The sequence below is a fragment of the Castor canadensis genome, chromosome 19 (genome assembly GCF_047511655.1).
Source record: "Castor canadensis chromosome 19, mCasCan1.hap1v2, whole genome shotgun sequence".
Classification (NCBI taxonomy): domain Eukaryota; kingdom Metazoa; phylum Chordata; class Mammalia; order Rodentia; family Castoridae; genus Castor; species Castor canadensis.
In genome coordinates this window covers 23,971,618-23,999,118 of record NC_133404.1, presented here as the reverse complement: position 1 = coordinate 23,999,118, position 27,501 = coordinate 23,971,618, and the positions used below count along the sequence as shown (strand labels likewise).

General features: G+C 36.9%; 1 protein-coding gene across 42 annotated transcripts in view; it reads right to left on the bottom strand.

Annotated features, from left to right (window-relative positions):
- The window catches only part of LOC109680562 (uncharacterized), a 472,009-nt gene that overhangs the window by 138,271 nt on the left and 306,237 nt on the right, over nt 1-27,501 (bottom strand). For 11 of the 42 annotated variants that reach the window (XR_012443883.1, XR_012443884.1, XR_012443882.1 and 8 more), the window contains 3 exons: nt 15,342-15,464; nt 12,357-12,478; nt 10,831-10,925 (listed from right to left, as the gene is read on the bottom strand). The exons of 4 other annotated variants lie outside the window; for them this stretch is intronic. Coding sequence is in view for 6 of the 38 variants with exons in the window: in XM_074061702.1 (XP_073917803.1) it covers nt 10,831-10,925; nt 12,357-12,478; nt 15,342-15,464 (340 nt within the window). In the remaining 32 variants the exon portion in view is untranslated. 27 more of the 42 variants (XR_012443906.1, XR_012443888.1, XR_012443890.1 and 24 more) reach the window with 12 other exon arrangements.

Sequence of the window (27,501 nt, the reverse complement as noted above, 5' to 3'; positions counted from 1 at the left end):
AGAGTTTATAAAAACAAAGACTGGAGACAGACTGAGATAGGGTCTGGGCTCTTTTATTCATTTCTTGCTACATTTCAGCTCACACTCAGAACTGGACCATTGCAGCAGCAATAGTGGCTGCTTCGTGCTATGTTGTAAGGCCACAATAGCATTATAATATGTAAAGACTGCAGACTAAAACTTGTCAGCAAATAATCTATAAATACCTCACAAAAATTTAGATAAATAAACTAGGTTTATACTAACCACTAAGTCAGGCTTTGAGCATAAGTGGTAGTAAGACAGATGTATCAATTATAAAATGTACCAATGTACTTAAGAGTACTATGCTATTCTTTAAGGGATGGCCTACAAAAACCTCCACTTCAGAAAGTTATTTAGTTTGTTTTAGTTCCAGGAATTGAACCTAGGGCCTCGTACATGCTAAACACAGGATCTTCTGCTAGCAGCCTTGGGATTGACCACCAAAACTGCCAAAAAACAAAAACAAAACAGCATGAATTATTGTTCTCTTGCTAACCTGTCTTTTCATTTTGGATAAGTATGATCAAAAACTAACCAGTGCATATTATCTTTTTCCCATACACTTTCCTTCCTGAGTAGGGCTATTTCCCTGACTCACCCTACAAGGCTCTTTCTGGCTGTTTTCCTGAGTGAATGTCTCAATTTACACCACTATTAAAATTTCTGAAAGGGGATTTGCATGCTGCTCAGTGATAATATACATGCTTGATATGAGAAAGTTCATGGCTTCCGTTCACAGATCCACTCCCACCAACAAGAAACTGATTATGATGTACTATTCACTTCTAAGAAAGAAAGGAAATCCTGTCCTTAACAAGGATTAACCTGGAGTACATTAGGGAAATGAAAAAATCCATAAGGCAAGCAAATACAAGCACTGCACAATCTCCATCATAAAAGAATTTCTAAAGTTCACCTCACAAATAGAGAATGAAATGGTGGTTTTCAGAAGTAAGTGTGGTTAACAGAGAAGAGAGAAGGAAAGGAGCTGTTACAGTGACAAAAAGGTTGTCTTCTCAAACGTACATAATGTTTGAATTGAATATTATCACTATTCTACTGATAGACCTTTTATTATCCACAAAATTACTCAAATTGACCATATGCATCTTATAAGATGAACAGAAAAGGGGACTGATGTAAGACAGGAAATAACTACATTGAGAATATAATTTTAGCATGCATATATTAACAAAAAATCTCAATGGCTCCTAAGCTTTTGGTCTAACAGAGAACTGAAGATAATATTTTGTAGAAAAGAAATATTTCAGTTATGACCTACTATTACAGATGCAATTTTGAACCAACATCTGAGGCCATTTAAAGAAAATCACATTAATTTACAAACAATAGTTTCTGAGTTGCTGGTATCTGGACACAATCAAGATCTACATTTAGTTTTGTGGGATTAAAGTAAGGAAATAAAAAACACTTATGAACTCACTTATATTTTAATGAAACTTGGACTCTCAAAAAAGGTTTATTAATGGAAATATTGGTTTATTCCTTGTTATTACTGCAGTCAAATAATTTTAAGATTAGCCTGTCTCCAGACATGCTTTTATACTATGTTTTTTCAATTATTTTGTGGTACTGTAGTTGAAACTCAGGACCTTGCTCTACCACTTGAATCAACCCTCTCCCTCTACCCCTTTATACTATTTACAAGAGTTTTATCATAGAATACCTAACAACCTGTATTACAAGTGCTGTTTGACTTTGTCTAAACAAGTCGCATGGCATAAGGGACATAAGACAAAAGATAATTCTTTAATATGTAGAATTTTAAAAACCATAATGGAAAATAAGCCTTTCATGTTACTACTCTCTTTGTTTTTTCTTTGCTACTGGATTAAGCCAAGGTAAATTCTCTAGCACTGAGCTACAGCCCCAATGCCAGAGAATGACCTTTAAATTACAGAATGATACTTTCAGAAATAAAAATTATGTATTTAACAAAATAAAGAAATATTCTTGGAATAATAAATAGGGCCTGACCATTTTCAAAATCCAAAGTCAAAGGCCCAGCAAATGAAACCTAGAAATGAAAAAAAAAACCCTGCATGGATTCAATCTACATATTCAGATCTCACCATTACCTTCCCAAAGATAGAGGGAATCACCTATTTGTAACTGTGACATATCTAATAAAATCCCATACCTGAATGAAAACACTAAATCTTATACTAAGATATTTTATACAAATCATAAGGAAGTATTATACAGTGTGATCCCACAAAAGAAGACATTTATACAATGGAACTCTAGTATTAACAAGTAGGTAAAATGACACCCAGGAAATGGATTCTCAAATGCATTCCTTTTTTCTGGCTAACCCCAGGCCAGGCATACAAATCTTTCATCATTGATGAATGGCTCCATATTAACACATGGTTCTAGGACTCAAACCAGAAAAAAATTATGTGTGGATGCTATTAGAAATCATCTTGGCAATAAGGACAATGGCCAAGTCAAACAAGAATTGGGACAATGCCAGGCACAGATGGCTCATGCCTATAATCCTACCTACTCAGGAGGCAGAGAGATCAGGAGGATCGTGGTTCAAAGCCAGCCCTGCAAAATAATTCATCAGTCTCTATTTCAACAAACCCCATCAGAAAAAAGGACTAGTGGAGTGGCTCAAGGTATAGGCCCTGAGGTCAATCTCCAGTATCACAACAAAACAAAGTAAAACAAACCAAAATAAATAGGCCAGAGACTTGCTTCTGGTATGCATGGAGTCTACCTCCATTTTTCCATCCATACTACTAAATTTGATTTTGATGTAAACGTAGCATACATGAAAAAGTCTTAGCATTTCAACAGTTGGCTTTTTTAACTGAGCTCCATTCTTCAACACATGTAAATAGCATCTCTCCTACTCGGACCTAAGTTGACAACATAGAAATTTTCCTGTTTTCATCCACATTAACTCTACCACATTTTAGCACACCCAAAAATATATCCACAAAAAAGTCACAGAAGCACAATTTTCAAGAGACAATACCCAGATCCCTAAGCCACACACATGCCCACTTTTATGTGTGTGTGTGTGTGTGTGTGTATATGTGTTTGCTTATATGTGTAAAATGAGACAATCATTCCTAAATTCTCCATTTTGTGGAAATATTTTGAAGCTTTTGTGTTATCTCTTCTTTAAAGGACTGGTGAACACAGCAGCAAATCTCTCCAATCTTTGGCTTTTTTATTGGGAGGCTCAATATTACTCACCCCCATGGGTCATTACTACTCAACCTCATTGCTCATTATACATCTCTTTATGTTGTCTATATTCTTTGGCTGCAATTTCTTGAGTCTCTATCTTGAAATATCCAAGACAAAACAGGGCTGGCCAAGAGGCTCTAGAGGTAGAGTGCCTGCCTAACAAGCATGACACCCTGAGTTAAAACCCTAGTACTGCAAAGCTATCATTCAAAACAGATGGAGCAATAAAAGTTTTCCATGATAAGCAGAAACTAAAACAATATGTGACCACAAAGCCACCATTACAAAAGATTCTGCAAGGGATCCTGAGCACAGAAAGTGACACCCAACTTAACCGTGAAAAGGCAGGCAGCACCAAACCACAGGATAAGAAAAAGCAAGACAGTAGAGAGTAACATCAAGTTAGGTACACACAATCAAACCTTCAAATAACTAAGACAACTAAATGGCAGGAATCACCACATACCTATCAGTACTAACACTTAATGTTAATGGACTTAATTCACCCATCAAAAGACACCGTTTGACAAAATGGATTAAAAAAGAAGATCCAACAATTTGTTGCTTACAGGAGACTCATCTCACTGACAGAAATAAGCATATGCTTAGGATGAAAGGCTGGAAGATTTACCAAGCCAATGGCCCCCGAAAACAAGCAGGAGTAGCAATACTTATCTCTGACAAAGTAGACTTCAAACCTACATTGATCAAACGAGATAAAGAAGGACATTCCATACTAATAAAAGGGGAAATAGACCAAAAGGAAATAATAATCATCAATCTGTATGCACCCAATGTCAACGCACCCAATTTCATCAAACATACCCTGAAAGACCTAAAAGAATATATAAATGCCAACACAGTGGTTGTGGGAGACTTTAACACTCCATTATCATCAATAGATAGGTCATCCAAACAAAAACTCAATAAAGAAATCCAAGATCTAAAATATGCAATAGATCAAGTGGACCTAGTAGATGTCTACAGAACATTTCATCCAACCTCTACACAATATACATTCTTCTCAGCAGCCCATGGAACCTTCTCCAAAATAGATCATCTCCTAGGGCACAAAGCAAGCCTCAGCAAATATAAGAAAATAGAAATAATACCGTGCATACTATCTGACCACAATGCAGTAAAAGTAGAACTCAACAACAAAAGTAAAGACAAAAAACATGCAAACAGCTGGAAACTAAATAACTCATTACTTAATGAAGAGTGGATCATCAATGCAATAAAAGAGGAAATTAAAAAGTTCCTAGAAGTCAATGAAAATGAAAACACAACCTACCGGAACCTATGGGACACAGCTAAGGCAGTCTTGAGAGGAAAGTTTATAGCCATGAGTGCATATATTAAAAAGATTGAAAGATCCCAAATCAATGACCTAATGATACATCTCAAACTCCTAGAAAAACAAGAACAAGCAAATCCCAAAACAAATAGAAGGAGAGAAATAATAAAAATAAGAGCTGAAATCAACGAAATAGAAACCAAAAAAACCATACAAAGAATTAATGAAACAAAAGGTTGGTTCTTGAAAAAATAAACAAGATCGATAGACCCCTGGCAAACCTGACTAAAATGAGGAGAGAAAAAACCCAAATTAGTACCCGTGGCAAACCTGACTAAAATGAGGAGAGAAAAAACCCAAATTAGTAGAATTAGGAATGCAAAAGGGGAGATAACAACAAACACCATGGAACTCCAGGAAATCATCAGAGACTACTTTGAGAACCTACATTCAAATAAATTTGAAAATCTTAAAGAAATGGACAGATTTCTAGATACATATGATCATCCAATACTGAACCAAGAGGAAATTAATCACCTGAATAGACCTATAACACAAAATGAAATTGAAGCAGCAATCAAGAGTCTCCCCAAAAAGAAAAGTCCAGGACCTGATGGATTCTCTGCTGAATTCTATCAGACCTTTAAAGAAGAACTGATACCAACCCTCCTTAAACTGTTCCATGAAATAGAAAGGGAAGGAAAACTGCCAAACACATTTTATGAAGCCAGTATTACACTTATCCCAAAACCAGGCAAAGACACCTCCAAAAAAGAGAACTATAGGCCAATCTCCTTAATGAACATTGATGCAAAAATCCTCAACAAAATAATGGCAAACCGAATTCAGCAACACATCAAAAAGATTATTCACCACGACCAAGTAGGCTTCATCCCAGGGATGCAGGGGTGGTTCAACATACGAAAATCAATAAACATAATAAACCACATTAACAGAAGAAAAGACAAAAAGCACTTGATCATCTCAATAGATGCAGAAAAAGCCTTTGATAAGATCCAACATCATTTCATGATAAAAGCTCTAAGAAAACTAGGAATAGAAGGAAAGTTCCTCAACATTATAAAAGCTATATATGACAAACCTACAGCCAGCATTATATATAATGGAGAAAAATTAAAACCATTCCCTCTAAAATCAGGAACCAGACAAGGATGCCCACTATCTCCACTCCTATTTAACATAGTACTAGCCAGAGCAATTAGGCAAGAAGAAGGAATAAAAGGAATACAAATAGGTAAAGAAACTGTCAAAATATCCCTATTTGCAGATGACATGATCCTATACCTTAAAGACCCAAAAAACTCTACTCAGAAGCTTCTAGACATCATCAATAGCTATAGCAAGGTAGCAGGATATAAAATCAACATAGAAAAATCATTAGCATTTCTATACACTAACAATGAGCAAACGGAAAAAGAATGTATGAAAACAATTCCATTTACAATAGCCTCAAACAAAATCAAATACCTAGGTGTAAACCTAACAAAAGATGTGAAAGACTTCTACAAGGAAAACTATACACTTCTGAAGAAAGAGATTGAGGAAGACTATAGAAAGTGGAGAGATCTCCCATGCTCGTGGATTGGTAGAAGCAACATAGTAAAAATGTTGATACTCCCCAAAGTAATCTACATGTTTAATGCAATTCCCATCAAAATTCCAATGACATTCATTAAAGAGATTGAAAAATCTACTGTTAAATTTATATAGAAACACAAGAGGCCACAAATAGCCAAGGCATTACTCAGTCAAAAGAACTATGCAGGAGGTATCACAATACCTGACTTCAAACTATATTACAAAGCAATAACAATAAAAACAGCATGGTACTGGCACAAAAACAGACATGAAGAACAGTGGAACAGAATAGAAGATCCAGATATGAAGCCACACAACTATAAGCAACTTATCTTTGACAAAGGAGCTAAAAATATACGATGGAGAAATAGCAGCCTCTTCAACAAAAACTGCTGGGAAAACTGGTTAGCAGTCTGCAAAAAACTGAAACTAGATCCATGTATATCACCCTATACCAAGATTAACTCAAAATGGATCAAGATCTTAATATCAGACCAAAAACTCTTAAGTTGATACAAGAAAGAGTAGGAAATACTCTGGAGTTAGTAGGTATAGGTAAGAACTTTCTCAATGAAACCCCAGCAGCACAGCAACTAAGAGATAGCATAGATAAATGGGACCTCATAAAGCTAAAAAGCTTCTGTTCATCAAAAGAAATGGTCTCTAAACTGAAGAGAACACCCACAGCGTGGGAGAAAGTATTTACCAACTATACATCAGACAAAGGACTGATAACCAGAATATACAGGGAACTTAAAAAACTAAATTCTCCCAAAACTAATGAACCAATAAAGAAATGGGCATGTGATCTAAACAGAACTTTCTCAAAAGAAGAAATTCAAATGGCCAGAAAACACATGAAAAAATGCTCACCATCTCTAGCAATAAAGGAAATGCAAATTAAAACCACGCTAAGATTCCACCTCACCCCTGTTAGAATAGCCATCATCAGCAACACCACCAACAACAGGTGTTGGCGAGGATGCGGGGAAAAAGGAACCCTCTTACACTGTTGGTGGGAATGTAGACTAGTACAACCACTCTGGAAAAAAATTTGGAGGCTACTTAAAAAGCTAAACATTGATCTACCATTTGATCCAGCAATACTACTCTTGGGGATATACCCAAAAGACTGTTACTCCAGAGGCACCTGCACATCCATGTTTATTGCGGCACTATTCACAATAGCCTTGTTATGGAAACAGCCAAGATGCCCCATCACTGACGAATGGATTAAGAAAATGTGGTATCTATACACAATGGAATTTTATGCAGCCATGAAGAAGAATGAAATGTTATCATTCGCTGGTAAATGGATGGAATTGGAGACCATCATTCTGAGTGAGGTTAGGCTGGCTCAAAAAACCAAAAATCGTATGTTCTCCTTCATATGTGGACATTAGATCAAGGGCAAACACAACAAGGGGATTGGACTATGAACACATGATAAAAGCGAGAGCACACAAGGGAGGGACGAGGATAGGTAAGACACCTAAAAAACTAGCTAGCATTTGTTGCCCTTAACGCAGAGAAACTAAAGCAGATACCTTAAAGCAACTGAGGCCAATAGGAAAAGGGGAACAGGTACTAGAGAAAAGGTTAGATCAAAAAGAATTAACCTAGAAGGTAACACCCACGCACAGGAAATCAATGTGAGTCAATGCCCTGTATAGCTATCCTTATCTCAACCAGCAAAAACTCTTGTTCCTTCCTATTATTGCTTATACTCTCTCTACAACAAAATTAGAGATAAGGGCAAAATAGTTTCTGCTGGGTATTGGGGGGGGAGAGGGAGGGGGCGGAGCGGGTGGTAAGGGAGGTGGGGGCAGTGGGGAGAAATGAACCAATCCTTGTATGCACATATGAATAATAAAAGAAAAAAAAAACCCTAGTACTGCCAAAAACAATAGGAAATGAAAAAGACAAATTAGCCAACTGCATGATATTTGCCAGTTCTTTTTTTCTTTCTTCCATCCTTCCTTCTTTCCTCTCTCCCTCCCTTCCATTGAATCTTCTCTTTCATTCCTTCCTTTCCTTCCTTCCCTCTCCTTCCTTCCATTGAATCTTCTCTTTCCTTCCTTCCTTCCCTCCCTTCCACCTTCCTCCCTCCCTTCCTTCCTCTTTTTCCCCCTTCCCTCCCTTCCTATATTATTTTTTTTTGTTATACTGGGGTTGAAATCAAAACCTTGCCCTTGTTAGGCAGGTTCTCCACCACCTGAGGAACACCTCCAAGACTACTGCCCAGTTCTTGTCTTTATATTGGAAGCCATGTTAATAATTTTCATAATATTGTGTGGGTTGGGGAGCTTTGGTGAAAGAGACCACAGCATTGAAACTGTAGTAGTCCAGGGACAGTGACATGGCTGAATTGGTAAAGTACCAGCGTAGCAACACAAAGCCCTGTGTTCAAACACTAGTACTACCAAGAAAAAAGAGATAGTATAAGTTCATTTAAGCATGCCCTATATTTTTTTCTTGAGTTTGAGAACAGGTAAAATTGGATTACCAGGATGAGTAAGGATACACATAACTTCATTAAATAGACAAGATAGATATTTATTCATGATTCTTGAGGGCCCTATTTTCAATTATCATGAGCATATTAACTGTTTTTAGCTGGGGGAGTAATGAGGTGATATTTTAGCAAAACAAGTTGTGATTCTGAAAGATTTCTTTAATTTTATGTTTTATTACATTAGAACATTTACACCTAATATAACTTAGGGCAATGGGTTTCATGTCTGTGAAATTTAATCAAGGTTATAGTTAAATTTAAATAGACATATTTTTAATATTATATTTAGTTACATTTAAAGATCAAAAGTGCCACAATGATTAAAGCACTGTTATTTCCAAGTATGTCTATTAATTGAGTCTTAGTAGAGATTAAGGCCATGAAAACTTGTTAATCTGCACCTTTTAGAAAATATTAAAGTTAAGATAAACCTGTGTTGTACAGGCACAAAATTTACTCAACTTTTTAAATTTAACTATGTATGTAATTCAGTATGTAAATTAAGCATGCAAACTTTGAATTTCCAATTAAATAAAATTATAGAATTTTGTTTTAATTTAGCTGTAATATATTTATATTTCTGACATGACATTTATGTTAAATATTATATATTCATACATAATGTATATAATCTGTATGTTGACTATCAAACATACTGCTGTATTAGAGTGTTCATGCTGCTAGAAGACAACACCTCTGTGTGGGTAATGTATGAATAATAGAAATATATTTTTCACAGTGGTAGAGCCTGGGCAGTCCTAAGATTAAGGTGATAGCAGGACTGTATGTGCAATGAGGGACTCCTGTTTCATAGATGACACCCTCTGGATCCTCTCACACAGCAGACAGGCTGAGGCAGCAGCATTCACGGTGTTGATAAGGGACTAATGCCATTTTTGAAAATGATCAAGTGCTAAATCCTCTTAATAATGTATCATTGTGGAATAAATTTCAAAATGTAAATTTTAGGTGGATGCCACCATTCAGACCACACTGATATATACATAATTCTTAATTTTTCTACTATACCTACAGTTGTGTCTATAAATCAAGTAATATACAATTGGCAGCATTTTACTTCCTGACCCTGCATTTATTCAGTACTTAAGTTTCCTACATTTTTCCTTGGACTTGCAGGAAATAAAGTAATGGACTTTTTTGTTTGTTTCTTTATTTCTTTATTTGATGCTTGTTTAGTTAAGGTTTTTGGCTACCTGTGTTCTCAATTCTTTTTTTTGCTACGGTTTTGAACTCAGGGCCTCATAATTAGTAGGCATGTGCTCTACGACATCAATTACTCTGCCAGTCTTCATTTGGGTTGGGTAATTATGAGACAGGTTCTCGTGAACTATTCTCTCAGGCTAGCTTCAAATTGCTCTCCTTTTAATCTCAGCCTGTCAGGTAGCTAGAACTACAGGCTTGTGCCAACAGCAGCCAATTCTGAGTCTCAGTTCTAAATTCCTGTCATTGGTTCCTAACAGAAAAGAGTAACAAGGGGCACAGTATCTCTATGGACAGTTTCCTGTGCTAAATGCTAAGTCCCTTTCCACTCCACCTTTTACATTTTTATTTATTTAATGATTTTTTTTGGGCAGTACTGGGGTTTAAACTGAGGACTTCATGCCTGCTAGGCAGGTGCTCTACCACTTAAGGCACCCTACCGGCCCTGATATAGGAAAGTCAAACATAAGCACTGAAGGAAAATACATATCCAAAAATACAAAGGTTTTATTATTAAGGTAAAATTTTAAATCTGGTAACCATCCAAGAATATCAAGCACATCTAGTTTTAAAATACCAAAGTCCAATTACAAAACAAAATCATTCTTTGGAGAAATGCTTGATTGCAGGGCTAAAGCACAAAAATTGTCAGATACATATGAAGTACCTTCCAGTGTCAGAAAATGAAGATGTATGAACAATGACTTCATGCTGATATAAATGATTAATGGAATAAGTAAAGCAGTCACATAATAGAGAGCCCAGAAGTATATATACAGTAAGTAGACCTACAATAAGTGTGCCAAGAATACAAATGGTGAAAATAGAAGTCTCTTCAAGTGATGTGACAAAAATTGTAAATGCACATGTAAACAAATGAAATTGAACTCATCCCAGACAGAAAACAATTCCAATGAATTAAAATTAAAACATAAACCCTGAAACTTACATTTCTAGAAAAATGTGGAAGGAACTCATGCCATGATGAGGTGAAGGACCCATGGATGTGACACGAATGCCTAGTTAAAGACTGGTCATCAGGAACTAGAGAAAAGGTGAGATCAAAAAGAATTAACCTAGAAGGTAACACACATGCACAGGAAATTAATGTGAGTCAACTCCCTGTATAGCTATCCTTATCTCAACCAGCTAAAACCCTTGTTCCTTCCTATTATGGCTTATACTCTCTCTACAACAAAATTAGAAATAAGGGCAAAATAGTTACTGCTGGGTATTGAGGGGGTCGGGGGGGGAGAGAGAGGGGGCAGAATGGGTGGTAAGGGAGGGGGTGGGGGCAGGGGGGAGAAATGACCCAAGCCTTGTATGCACATATGAATAAAAAAAAAAAGACTCAAGTTGTAGATGGCTTATCTACCAAGCAACAGACCTTGAGTTCAAAGAGAGTACAGATAAAAAAGAAGCTGCAATACAAATCTCAAATTCTGGTTTCTTCTGTTTCTCAGGCTACAGAGCTCCAGCAGCTGTGTGAAATCTTCTGACTGCAGGAACATAGTGAGGTCACCTGGTCAGAAGTGGGAAATGGAGCCCCTGACCTTTGAGGATGTTGCTGTGAACTTCACCCTGTAAGAATGGGGCTGTTTGGATCCTTCTCAAAAGAAGCTCTGCAGAGAATTGATGCTAGAAACCTATAGCAACCTGCCCTACATAGAAGATAATGAAAATATTGAAGCGGACATCAGCAATCCCATAAGAAATATGAGACCTGAAGTGTTAGAGATACTGCATGAGCATAAACATATTCAATGTGCAGAATCCTTTCATAAGACTTCAGAGAATATAGTGAGCAAGGAAACTCTGCTTAGAATAGCACCATGGCAAAGCAATATATGTAATGCTTATGGGAAAACTTTCACTGATTGCAAGTCTCTTCTAATCCATGAAAGGATACACAATGTAGTGAAATCTCACAGATGGAAACAATGTGGAAAAGCCTGCACTCAATCTGATACATTTCACATTCATGAAACATCTCAAATTAGTGAGAAACCCTATGGATGTAAACAACTGGGGAAAGCCTACACTCATTCCAGTAACCTTCATATTTATTCAAAAACTCACACTGGAGTAAAACCCTATGGATATAAGCAATGTGGTAAAGTTTTTACACAAGCCAGTTACCTTAGAAAGCATGCAAGAACTCACTCTGGAGAGAAACCCTATGGATGTAAGAAATGTGGGAAATTCTTCACCCAAGTGTGTTACCTTTGATATCATGAAAGAACTTACACTGGAGTAAAACCCTATAGATGTAAGCAATGTGGGAAAGCTTTTACATGAGCCTGTTACCTTAGAAAGCATGCAAGAACTCACACTGGGGAGAAACCCTATGGATGTAAGCAATGTGGGAAAGCCTACAGTGATTCCAGTAAACTTCGTATTCATGAAAGAACTCACACTGGAGAGAAACCCTATGGATGCAAGCAGTGTGGGAAAGCATTTAATCAAGGCACTTACCTTCAGAGACATAGTAGAACTCACACTGCAGAGAAATCCTATGGATGTAGGCAGTGTGGGAAAGCCTACTCTGATTCCAGTTACCTTCGAATTCATGAAAGAACTCACACTGGAGAGAAACCCTATGGATGTAAGGAATGTGGGAAAGCCTTCAATCAACGTACTCACCTACAAGTGCATAGAAGAACTCACACACAAGTGAAAACTTATGGATGTATGCAATGAGAGAAAGCGTTCACTCATTCCAGTCACCTTTGAAGACCTGAACGGACTCACAGTGAAGACAAGCCTTTTAGATGTAACCAATGTGGGGAAAGTGTTCACATGCTCCACTACCCTTAAAAGACATAAAGGTACTTAGACTAGAGAGACAAGCTATTGATATGAGCAATTTCCAGTGATGTTAACAAATGTGAACTCATTCTGCAGAGAAACTCTATGAATGTAAGGAATTAGATACAACCTATACTCTATCCAGTATCCTTCATACTCATCAAAGAATGCAAACAGGACAAACCCAGTGGATATAAGCAATGTGGAAAGTCTTCCTTAGTTCGAGTACTGTTCATGCACCTGAAAGAACTCATGGTGTAAATAAACACTAGTGTCATACCAAATATGATAAAACATTCACATATCCATGTCTTGAAAATCATGAATGAACTCAGAAACGCTATCAATGTAAGTAATGGAAGAGTGCCTTCACCTTTTCCAGTAATATTCTTTGATATGACACAATTCACATTGTAACACAATGCTTTACATGTGTGTAATGTGACTAAGTCTTCACACATTCCAGTGCTCTTCTAAAACATACAAAATCAAAAATGGAGAATAACTGGATTAGGAAAGCAGTGTGGAAAATCTTCACTCATTTCCATGACCTCAAACATGAAAGTCCACACACTGGAGAGAAAATGTGTAGCTGTAAGCATAATGAACTTGTTTGTATTCATTGCATTCACCATCAAACGAATGTAGTAATACAATGTGTGACAAACCTTACAAAAGCAATATATATGGGAATATATTCTGTCATTCCCATTACCAAAAAATATATGTAAGATATCACAGGGGAGTGAAACTCTATGTATTGAAGTAATGAGGGAAAGCCTTCACCTATCCTGCTTCCTTTTAGAAACCTGAAGGAACTCCATTCTCGCACTCATGACACTGCCCAGTTTATGTAACTTTTGTTAGAGCATGCCACGTCACCTGCTTTTCTCCAAATAAATAATGAAAAATGATGTGAAGAGAAGATGTGACATGGCTTTTGCTTCCAGGGAAAGTACTGTACCTCCAAGCTGCACATCACATTCAGTCTGTTTTCTCCTAGTTATTTTGGAGCAAGGGCCTGTGAACTCTGCCTAGGATGACCTCCAATCATGATCTTCCTGGCTTACCCTCTCAAGTATTAGAGTTATAGGCCTGAGCCACTGGCAATTGGTTTATAAATACTTAGAGAGATCTGTGGAGTATGTATGTCTACACTTTTCCTCTAGGACAGTCTTTATTCTTATTCTGGTGCCAGCCAATAAGGACAGCCACATGGAATCCTGCATCAATAGACTTGCTTAAGTGCTGGAAGGGGTAGCTTAATAATTTCCTTGTATGTGGAACTGGAATTTGGACTCAGCACCACATGCTTGCTGCCCAGATTTTGTACCACTTAAGTGACGATGCCAGCTCTTTGTGTGTCTTTTTGATTGTGACTTTCAACATGCTCTACGTTTTATAGTGAGACAGGTACTTATTTAACTGGATAGGTATAACAGGTGACTTTCATCTTAGAATGTTCCAACTTCTATTTTCCAAATGCTGGGATGAAAAACATGTGAAATAATACATTTGAAAGTGTTTAGATTTTATCTATCTTGTTTCCCATTGCAATCTGCATATTGTCCAAGATATAGACAAGGATAGAAAGCATGTTTTCAAGTAGAACCAGGATTTATCTTTGTCTTATATTTTAAAGAGTTTATTGATTTTACCACCATTGTCTGATGCCTGTTCTGTCAAGAATCAGTTTTCTCTTTACATTGAAATCTAGTGAGGACTCATTTGATTTTCACTGAGATCTATTTGTAAGTCTCTTTATTATAATGTAGCAAATTTAATAGTAGAGTTTCAAGATTTCTCATTAATATTAGACTATGCGTCACTTTTTATTCTCTTCTTTCTCTTGCCCTTTTTTCTTTTTATTCTTTTTTTCAAGAGAATTGCTGTGTAGACCACTCCAATGCTTAATCCACAATGTTTCTGTTGGATTTACAATTTGGGCCTCTTTTTTGTCCTAAAGGAACAATAAATTTGGGTCTTTTGTGAGAATAAAGGATATGTTTGATTGCTTGGAAAAAAATCTCAAATTCTGGGTCAAATGCATACCCAACAAATCAAAAATATGGAAGTAAGACTTTATTAAAAAGTTTGCTGACAACAAAGAAAGCACAAACAAAGGATTTAAGAGGTATCTTCTGAAATGGGAGAAAATATTTTCAAACCCTACACTGAATAAAGAATTAATATTCAAATGTATTAGTAACACCAAAAACTTAATAGAAAAAAAACCCTAAATTTAAAAAGCTGGTATATAGATAATTAGCCAAAGAGTACCACAAAGAATTGGTCTGCATTGCTGTGTGTGCCTCCTCTCTGTCCACAGTCCTGTAACAGGAAGATACAAATAAAGAAGCAGTTCCTGTATATTAGTTATTAGATAGTAGTCTGAACATAGGTTCATGTACCACATCTAGATGCAAGCTTCCAGGCACATTCAGTCTCACTGTCTAGTTGAACCTCTTAAAACACTACATGATAGGAAGGAAATGACAGTGATTGTTACCTGCAAACAATTCTCATGCTTATGTTTTTGTATCATATTTTTTCCCACTCTTACCTGGAAAAATGGTGAGCTTTTGCTAAATTAATGAAGATGTTTTCTGAATATATACTGAAAATATTCTGGGGATATCTTCAGCGACATACCTGGAAGACTTCCCTGAAGAGTCCAGTGGTTTTATCACAAGAAACCCATGACATACATCCTCACAAATTCTGGAAAGGAGATGAAATACATTTTCACTTTCGTGGACTCTTTGGTAGATGGTACTGCATTAAGGACAAAAATTCAGAATAGCCTTTATGAATAATTTGGTAGCTGTCTTTAGATCTACGCAACTACTATAATTTGCATCTCATCAAGGAAAAGCATCGAACATCCCTGACTGATCAGTTTCAGATGGGGTGGGGGGCAGGGAAGATGGAATCCTTGACTCCATGGAAGAGGACCATAATTGACTAACCCTTCAGAGAAAACTTGAAAGGCAGTTGACTTAGGACACAGCCATAAATGATCATCCATCCAAAAGCTCTCCTAGTTGAACTTTATTTTTGGCCCTTGAGATTGGAGAGGGAATCATCCAATGACCCTCAACATATAAGGAACTCATGAGTTACAATGGATTCTTATTCAGTAGATCAGGTGTTCAGTTATTGCTCCATCTCTGTATTTGATATTCCACCTGCCCCCTACCACTGCAGAGCACTTGGATATTAATACACTAATTTGCATATTGAAACTGAGATTCAGATCTGCAGTCTACTCACATTCTGTCCACTTCTAATTACTGAGGGAGTATGTCAACACAGGTATTAGAAAGAAGTACAACTTCCAGGACCCTAATCTGACATTGTGAATTTTAAGCTGTGGTAGCAGTTTGTGATCAGTGTATTAAGAAGCCCCAAGGTGATGCTAATGCACACTCTAGAGGAGAACGATTGTCTTTGACAGAGACAGATAGGAAAGTCAAACACAACCACAAGACATAAGTACATATTAAAAACTATAGAAATAATTAAATTCTGGTATTAAATTTCAAATAAAATTATAACTGAGAGCAAAATGCAAATGCTTTTATGATTAAAATGCTTTAAAATCATCTATATCTAAAGAAGAAGAATATTACAGAGTATGAAAGGTGAGGAAAAAAAGCAAGAGGCTAGAGATGTGTAACACTTCCAATAACATAAGAGAAAGAACCTTAAGCATTTTGTACAAGGGAAGCTAGTGAAGAGCAACTTGGAGGTATTGTGAATTTTAATATCCACTACTATATGTGGAAATTAAATCACAGAGTTGGAGAAGTTGAGAATCACAGACAAAACATAAAACCAGATTTTCAAATTTCTGGTTCATAAATCTAGACATCATGGAAAATAAAATTTGTGTTACTTAAAAAGGAGAGAGAGAGATAGAGGGAGAACAGGTAACATTTTAGTGTAACTATTTTTAGGATTGGTGTATAACACAGTGCTACACTACTTGCTTAACTATCACCAAGCTCTGAACTCTGTCCCCATAACCACAATAAGGAACACCACCACAGAAAATTAAATTCCTTAATCCAACAGAATTCTTTCCATAACAAAACTTTGGTAAGACTCCATTCCATTTCCACACACTTTCTCATAAAATCCAGTTTTACTACTTTGCCTGCTAACTTCACTTACAACAATTACAACACTCTAGATATTTGATTAGTTTTCTCTCGCTTGCTATGTTCCAGATGCTATCTACTTACTGCAATTCCATTCTCAGCCAGAACTTCCCCTTACTGGTTAATACTATTCTATTCACTGGCCCCTTTGAAGGCCACTGTCTACATATAACCACTTGCCTACACTACATTTTGTATTTAGCCTGATACCTTTCCCACCCAGGACACCTGTTGTGGACAGGTCCCTTCACACACACAGATATTTAGCTTTGTCAGACTTAAGAAATATGTTTGAATAAATTTAAAAATACACATACACTAGACACTTGAACAAGTAGCTTATACTCACACTTTATGAAGATCCATATGACCATTTGACATGAATTGTGTAGCATGTAGCACAAAGGATATGAACACCCTTTGTTTCCAGCATCATTTATTACAGATATTTTTATAATAATGAGAGATAGTAAAATTTAAGCAACATTCACAAACATACTCATTCACACACACATAAAAATCAAAAGCATTCTATTGGTTACATTGTTAAGCCAGATTCAAAGAAAGAAAGAAAAAGAGAAAGTCTGACAAAAAGACATGTACATTTTAATATCTGTTGTACATATGATATGCTATTAACATTTTACACGTGGATTTCTTTCAGAAAGTTAATTGCTAAATATATCAGAGAAATAACAAAATACATTAAACATCACTGTCTGCAAACATCTAAACTGAAACACACAAGATGCCTGGAGTCAGCTGAGGATCCATCCAGAGTGCAAACCCTAGTAGTTTAGGCCCCTGCTGGGCGCTATCCAGAGCCAGACCTCAAGTTTAGGAAGCACCAGCTGCTCTGCACAATGTTGCCATTCCTTACCAGCCTCTCTGCCTGGAGAATGATTTTAACTGGTGTTGGCCCATGTGACAAAGAGTTTTTGTTTATATCTGAGTATGTATTTGTGCATGTGTGTTTGTGTGCATTTATACGTATATGTGTGAATTTAATGTATGTGTGTATTGATGTAGGAGTATATTATGTAGAACTAAAGACCTAGTTGAAGATTTGAGACTGTGTCAGGAGGAAGTTTCAGATTCTGAAATTATCCTCAATTTCTCCTACATTTCTTATGCTCCCATAGTTTTATAAGTGTAGTAATATTGTGTGCATGCGTGTGTGTGTGTGCATGTGTGTGTTATGGGATTTGAACTTAGGGGTTCATGTTTTCTGGGCAGGTGCGCTACTACTTGAACCACTCTGCCAGCCCAAGAGTATTTTTTTAAATGTTCAATTCTTCAGTGGGAAATATCTCAGCAGTGGAGGATGTGCTCAGCATGACCTATGTCTAGTTTCAATCCCAATATTCAATGGCTAATATATCAACACATACACACACACACACACACACACAAACTTACTTTCTGCACTAACAATGAAAAAATTAATAATTCATAAATTGGGGAGGAGTTTGGCATTTTACTATTTTTAAAGGATATAACTGGATCAAAGAGGAAAGGTAAATACTGGAAAAACAATTCAGGTCATAATCATATTTGTGCAACAAGATGAGTCCCACTGGACTGAACAGATTATGATACATTTGTGGAATGACAGTGAGTCTTTCCTTTACCAGCACTATTCAAATTTGAGCACAATGTCAACAAATAATTGTATAAAATTCCATCAAAATAAGTCTTATAATTATCCCTATTTACATGCTGGCCAGTGGGGAATAGTTTGGTGAGTGTGAACACTGAAGTAAATCTTCTGTGGTAGTGTTGATTTTCAAAACAGTGTATGCTGGACAGCAAAAAGTACTCTAGAATTACTATTTTTGCAAATCCATTCCCTCATTACACTCAAGATAAAGGAATTTTAACTAGTGACAGCAACATAAAATAAGATTCAACCAGGTCTGGGGTTGAAATTCTGGGGTTGAGCACTTGCCTAGCATGAACAAAGCCCTGAGTTAAACCCCCAATACCATGAAAAAAAATGAATACAATAAATAAAATTAAAAGAACTTCTACCCAAAGCAATTTCTAAAAGAATATTTGTTGCACATTATATGTCTATAATTATTGACCACGTCTCTTTGTGTGTTTGTTTAGTATCACCAACGATCCTAAGATTTAATACAAATTAATGACTAAAATTAACCTTCAAAGTTAAGAAAAAGTATATGATCCTGAAGCAACTGATATTTGGAAGGAGTATAAAAGAACAGATTTAAAAGGATACTTTTCTTTCTTTAATTGTGTTCGTAGTTCAATGTAAATTCATGCCCTTCAAAAACTGACTCTTAACATTTCAGGTTTGGCACATCACACATTGTTAATAAATGCTGGCTGCTGTTACCTAGCTTCTAATTACTTAGTGTAAATATTATATATGAATATGAATAATCATACAAAGAAACAACATTTTTTTGACATCTCGGGGATTAAAACTAGGGCTTACCAAAGATAAGCAAGTGCTCTACCACTGGGTACTACCCTGTCCTTAATGAAGACATTTGGTTTTCTTTTTTGTTGTTTTATTTTTTAATGGGACTGGGGTTTGAACTCTGGGCTTCCTTTTTGCAAAACAGAAGCTACACCACTGCAGTCATACCTCCAATATTTTTGTTATGGTTAATTTGTAGATGGGGTCTCCTGAACTAATTTCTACAGCTAACTTCAAACTGTGATCCACCAGTCTCAGGTTGTCTTAGATATAATGTTCAGCATGCTGAATGGTGTTCTACTCTGGGAAATGAGTCCGTGTTTCATAAAAATTCTTTCCATTTATCACCATGTTGTACAATGCAGAGATGAAAAATTCTGAAATTACTATGCAGTAATCTTCATGTGCTAATTTGGAATCTCTGTAAGCAATGCCAGTGAGGACAGTGTTAGAAATATCAAGGCACTGCCACAATCACATATCTGAAACACGTTCAAAAGTTGATGGGCAAGGCAAAATTTACTTCTGCAGAAGGGTGTGTCTATGCCTCTGACCTGAGTCAGGCCAGCCAATACATACACATGAGAGCAGGGACTTGCCCCCATTTTATCCCTTACTGAGCACTGACCCTTTATTCTAAGGAGGGAGCTTGGGTTCCCAATCGTCATGATTATCTAAGGTTGAGGTTTAGGGGAGGGAATAGGGGAAGAACAGACATGATTGGAGAACATGGAAATGAGACATAATTTGGTTGGTGTACCCAAAGACAAAGAGGTGGCCCATGAGGCAAGAATTCTAGGATTCTGGAGAAAGTGAGGCCTGAAATGATTGTTTGGCCTGAAATGGTAGCACCCGTCTCAGGTTGTCTTTGTTATAATGTTCAGCATCCTGCACGGAGTTACACCCTGAGAACTGAGTCTGAGTTCCTAAGAAATTCTTTCCATCTATCACCATTTTGTAAACTTGTTTCCATGAATGTGGGGATTAAAAATTCTTCAACTACTAGACACTAATCTTCATGTGCTAACTTGGAATCTCTGTAAGCCATGTCATATATGACAGGACACAGAAACAATATGGTTTATCAACAAATTATAACCCTTGTGGAACAATCCTCTGCAAGGTAATCTCTGTGGTGCTGTGGATATTGATGTTTTCAGAGGCCAGGAATGACAAGCACCCACCACCACTTTCCAGATCTGACTTCTCTCCAGTAAAGCACCCACAGTAATGAGGGATTCCACCCAAAGGGTCTAGTATTTACATTCTTTCTGGTTTGAAGAAAGGTGGAAGAAAACATGGCTTTTTATTGACTTAGTATCTCTTAAGGAGAAGAACTTGATTTCAAAGCAGACATGATAAACTTCTGTGTAAAAACACTGCCAGAGAGGATAACCTCATGATGGAAGACAAGTTGCTTTGTCCCTGATGTCCCATTCTCACCCTCAATGTATCTGAGATCAAGATAGTCATCAACTATACATACACTCCATGGGCCCTAGGATACTATACTAAAACTTCAGCTCATACTATTTAGCACAGTAACTCCTAGCTGAACCCTACCCTCACAACTCTGTGATGCTCTAGCCAAAACCCAAAACCCTGATTCTGAATTTCACCTTCAAGGTATGGCACTCGGTAAACCGAGCCTTGCCTGTGGATGAGTATGTTGATGTAAGTAACTGTGTCCAGTTATATTCCTGGAGAGGTGGAAGGGAATATGTCAGCATCCACAGAGTCCTTTGTCTGAGGAAGAGGCTCAGATAAGGGGCCCCACAGAAGTGACCCTGTGTCTGAGAAAGGCCTTTTTCTTGATTTGAAGATCAGTGTCCTGTGTGGGACCAAACCTATGATGGAAATAGATGCACTGCTGTTGGAGATAGCTCTAGAAGGTTAATGTTGCACTGCACTTGCAGAAGGAGACAATATTTCCATAGTTCATGATTTGCCTGAAGTTTTCCATATAGAGAAAAGACCCTGCCTGCCAGACAATCCCAAGTCCCTCACCCAGCAACAAGACCACTTCACAGCCTGGGGCCCACTGATGGCTACTGGCCTAACCTAAGTATCTGGAGTATGCTTCTTATGGGACACAGTACCCACACCTCCTTAAGTGCTCTCAGGCACTCTTGCAAGATCTCCTCACTTTCATGGAGTTCTGCCTCACTGGATTCAAGGTCCTTCAGGTGGGTCAGGAGAAGGTGATACAGATGGCCAGCTCTAATCAGAACATGTTGAGCAGCAACTGGCCATTAACTGGATAAGGTAGGCCAGGACTTTGGACATCCAATATATCCTCTGGGTACTTGCCCATCTAAGTTTCCAGGAAAGAACCGAGGAAGATAGTGGTGAGTTGGTAGTCTTGGTATCACGTCCTGCCCACTCCCACTCTTGTCTCAAATAGCCACTTGCTAGGAGAGTAGTATCAAAAAACAAAGTCCTAGGGCTGGCAGTGTGTCTTCAGTGCTAGAGCACCTGCCTAACAAGTGTGAGGCCTGAGTCCAAACCCCAGTAGAAACAACTACAACAATACAATTTTGCTGAACACCTGTAGCTCATGCATGTAATCTTAGCCTCAAGGTGGCAGACATCAGAATGACTTCAGCTCAAGAGAAATCTTAGTAAGACCCTATCTTAGAAAGGCACAATATATAACAGGGCTGGGAGAGTGGCTCAAGTGGTACATTGCCTCCTACAAAGCATAAGGACCTAAATTCAAACCCCAGTACCAACAAAAGGGAATGAGTCTGATGCTAGTGGCTCATATCTGTAATCTCTTATACTTGTCTAAGGTTTTATTATTTCATTGTAACATACAAAAATGATGCATTTTAATTGACCTGAGGCATACATCTTCCAAAAACCTATTTGTATTAGGAAACACTGATTTCATGTTTAGCAGAGACCTATTCTTAGTGCCAAAATAGTATGTATAATTACCCATTCAGTTTGTAAAACAAGTGAAAAGGCAGGTAGTATTCCTACCCCCATGCTGCAAATCAAATCTGGCCTAAAATGTTACAAGATAGAAGGAGAACATTGGGCTTGGCCTGATTTCTTTCCACAGTTTATTGAAATCAACTGTGTGATTATATTTTCTCTTATAGAATACTTTCTTGGTCTAGTATCAGATAATATGCCATATCTTGTGAACATTTACTTATTAGTCACAGTTTATCAAGACAAAATTATATATCACAACAAACAAACAGGACATATAATAGATGTAAGAACAACTGGACATCAAGACAAATTCAGGAATATAAGTCACAAAATAGAGAAGACTTTCAAAGAATGAATCCCTTGCCCCATAGAGAAAAAAATTGAAGACACATGCAAAAGCACACAAGTAGAAACTCACAAAGCTTCATTAGAAAAATACTGGGAAGGGTCCCTAGTCAGGAATATCTTCATAGGTCCTTGGAATAATAGGCCACATATACAATTAGCAAAAATCAAATAGCAATTCAAGAAAAAATGGAAGCACCCACATTTTTAGTGGACACAGATTCTCAGACAACCTTATTAAAGGGACTAATTAAGAAATGCAATAACTCCACAAAAATAAATGTATAGGTGGCAGGATATCTGAAACCACACCAAAAACTTTATGGTACAATAAGTGACCCAGTAGATGTAACTGAACATTGTTCACCTGAGGAAGAAAATATCTGGAGCATGAATGTGATATCAGTAATGTGTAAATTCACAGTAGATCCAACAGGGAAAGGTAATGCCTAATACATTTACAGTATTACAAGAAAAACAGAAAACACTAGAACATACAGCCATAGGTAATAACATCTGGAATAGAACTCCAATAGCAGGGAAGAATGAACCATCATACACTGGTTTTTGGGAATGAGAATCCATACAACCACTATGGAAAGCACTATGGAGGTTTCTTCAGAAAATAGGACTAATGTGTAGTCTACTGATACCACTTCTGGGCATACATTCTAAGGAAGGTTAAGTCGGTATAAAATAAAGACACTAGCACACCCATATTTATTGGAGCATTACTCACAATGGCCAAGCTATGGAATCAACCCAAATGTCTACAGCTGATGAATGGATTAAGAAAATGTGGTATACATACACAAGGGAGTGGAGTATTACATAGCCATAAAGAATGAAATAGTATTATTTGTACATAAACTGATCTAACTGGAGATCATCATGTTAAGTGAAGTAACAGGCAGGGTCACAAATGAAAGGGAAGATCTTTCATTTGTGGGAAACAGATCTAAAAGATAAACATATACATAAATGCAGGTATAATCATATATACATACAGAACATGTTTCCAATAGTGGGACTGTTTGAGGAGACCAGGGGAAGGAAGGAGAGGAAAAGATAATGATATAGAATAAATAATATAGAAATGAATGACGTGCTTATGAGGAAGCCACAATGAAATACACTGAAAGCTGTTGAATAATCTGGGTAGGGTTAAAGGATAAGGAAAAGTAACAGAGGAGGTTGGACTAACTAAAGCACAGCATACTCACAGGTGAAATACCAGGGCAAAAACCCTTTGAAGAATAAAAAAACACTTAAGCAATGAAGGACAGGACTGTGAAACAGGTCCTCTTAGGGCAATGGTAGTAGCAGGAGGGGAATTGTGAACAGAGAGAGTTAAGGAGGAAGAACATGATTGATGTACTTTATCTACATATATAGAGATAAAAAATTGAAACCTGTCAAAATCATTTTAAATTGGGGGCAGGGTATGAGTAAAGAAGATGATGAGGATGAAGCAAACCAAGGTACTCCATAAGGATATATGAAAATATCACAAAGAAACCCTATGTAATAAAATGTTTTTAAAAGTACACATAAAAGAGTTACAGAAAAGATTATGAAACTACTTAAAGGAAAACATGATAATACCTGACAGCTCTAATGAATTTAATTGTCCAGTATGGCCAGTTTTAAAACATAATGGCTCATAAACATTAACACCAGACTATAGAACTTATAAACAAGGTATCTTTTAAACTCCCAGATGCAGTACTTCATGTAGAACAAGTTATCCATAAAATACTGATACCAGTAATATATACATTCAAAGTAGATCAAAGATCTAGATGTAAGGCCTAAAACTTTGAAACTACTATAAGAATAGGAAAAGAATTATAGAACACAGAACCATAAGCAATTACATCCAGAATAAACCTCCAATAGCACAGCAATGAAGAGAAAGGATCAACAAATGGGAAATCATGACAACAAAAACCTTTTGCACAGCAAAGGAAATGGTCATAAGACTGAACAGACAGCCCACATCATGGGAGAACATCTTTGCCAGCTACACAACTGACAAGTGATTAGTAAACAGAATTTACAAGGGGATCAATAAACTAAACTTTCAAAGAATCAATGATTCAATGAAGACATAAGTCAATGAAGTGAACAGAAATTTTTCTAGGGAAGTATTATAAAATGCAAAATAAACACATGAATAAATGCTCAATATCCATGAGGAAATGCAAATAAAATCAACATTAAAGTTTCACTTGATTCCATTCAGAATGGTTATTATTAAGAACAAACACCAAAAACTGTTGGAAACAATGCAGGGAAAATAGACCCTTATACACTTTTTGGCAAGTTAGGAATAAACATGTAGCAATAGTAGAATTTAGAAACAGTAGCTGGACTATTATTGAAGGAATAACAATATGACCATCTATCACTTGCAAATATTTATAAAGAACAGGAAGGGAAATGGAATGATGAAAAATTGGTAAACTAAATAATCTGCCAATCATTAACATGAGTGTCCCAGGTTACAGTACGTATGAGAGCTTTATGCATTTACGATTGACTCAAAAGATAAAAAATAGCTTCAGTAAATTCATTTGTGAAAAGTTAACACAAAGAAAGACCTCACAATACATGCACATATCTAGAAATTATACTTCAAATTTCTCCAGGAGTCACACAGACAATGACACCACATGTGCCACTGAATCGGATTGGTTTGTCAGGTGGTGAAGGAACAGTAATCTAAGTAAAATGCTTGTACAATTCCTCATCCCAATGCCCAACTCTAAAATGAAGACTCATCATTATGCTAGGACATGAACTGTACTGAACCAGGCATATGGGGATTTGTGAACATAAGGGGTAGAAGGCAGACATATCACTGTGTTTCTTTTTATATGTTTTTACTTTTTAACTAGGTGAACACAATAGTTACTCAAATGTATATATAAAAATAAACATGCATTCTATGAGTCATCTAATTTTTTTGATTTTTCTTTCTTACTGGTATTTGAATTCAGGGCTTCATGCTCACTGTATTAAATTCAATGCCCCCATTTATTAGGCTACCCTAAAAAAGAGCATCTATACTTTGGAAGTACTGGGGTTTGACTCAGGGCCTTGAGCTTGCCAGGGAAGCACTTACTACTAAACCCATGCTGCACCCTATTTATTTATTTCTTTATCCCTTCATTTATTCATTTGTGAAAAGAGCTAGTAGAAATAATGAACCAAGGAGTACCATGCAGAAATAGAAAGCATGGGTGTGTCTTTCTACTTTTCAACAACAGCCAAATAACTGAGAGATGCAAAGAATGAAGCAGATCCTGCATGTATGTTATGACATCAAAGGGCAAACATAAATTCATTTGCCAACACCTAGGTGCAAACAAGTTTTCCATCATGATCACCTCTACTCTCCAACTGGACCTATTTTATTTTATTTTTGGTGGGACTAGAGTTTGAACTCAGGGCTGCATGTTTGTAAAGCAGGCACACTACCGCTTGAGCTCCAGCTCCATTCCATTTTGGACTGGTTATTTTGGAGATGGGGTCTTTCATATTATTTGCCCAGGGTGGTTTCAAAGAGTGCTCCTCCTAATATCCACCTCCCAAGTAGCCATGATTACAGGCATGAGAGAAAGGGCCCCAGCTGGCTTGACCTCTAGACCACTGCAGGACAAGGAGGTAATGATGCTGCTTGTTGCCTGAATTACAGCCTACCCCCCATGCTTCGGTTTCTTACCCAAGTTGCTCCCATTCACTTACTGGGAAAATACAGTTGGCTCTCCATAAAACAGTAGAAGAAGATAGTGTCTGAATGATGAGATTCTGGAGTTAACTGCAGGAATTGCTCAAATCTGCTGTGGATTTCTCACAACAAATACATGCACCTACATCCTCACAAACTGTGCAAAGGAGCCTATGACAGATGTCTCCAAAATCATCATAAAGATGAATCTCATTTTCATTTTCATGAACTCTTTGTCAGATGTGCTCCTGTGTTAAGGAAAACCACTCAAAAGAGCCTTGAGCAACTAGGATTTTTCAGCAGCCTTTAAATCTATGCAATTTCCAGAATTTGTGAGTATCTCTGCCAGGAAAATCATTGAATTTCCATGACACATCAATACAATGATCTGAGACAGGAGGGGAAGATACCATCCTTAACATCTCCAAAAGGGACCATAACTGACTACCTCTTCAGAAACAAAACAAAACAAAACTCAAACTGCACCTGACTTAGGACCCAGCTGCAAGCCATTAGCCATCCAAATGCTGTCCTACTTAAGCTTGCCTCTAGCACTTCAGATTTGGGAAGTAAGCCAGTCCAGAGATTCCCAAAATATAAGGAACTTAAGGCTTACCATGGATTCTATTTCAGTAGGTCTGGGGTTGAGTTTATGGTTCCATCTCTATATCAAATCTCCTACCTGTTTCCCAGTGGTGAGGGGATTTAGTTATTAAAACATGGATTTCCATGTTCAAACTGGGATTCAGCTCCGCTCCCTCTTAATCTACTGTTTACTTCACTGATTTTTCCTCCACATCAGGTTATCTAATTCTAACTAACTCTGGATATTAGTGTCATCTTCATATCAATATAGGGATTACTTAGAAATACAAATCACAGGCACATGCAGACATTGTGAACTTTAAACCTAGGTAGAAGTTTGAACTTAATGAACTAAGAAGCTGCCAGGTGATGATCATGCACACTTAAGGGAAGAACAACTGCTGATGACAGAGGGATATAGAAAAGTAAAACAAAACCACTGTAGATAATATTCAAAAATGCTGAAATTAAACTCTGTCATTCAATGTTAAATGAAATTATAACCAGAAGAAGAATATATGAATTTTTTTTAAGATTAAGGAAAAAGTTTTAAAATAATCTATATCAGAAGAGGAGATAGACTAAAACAGTGTGTGT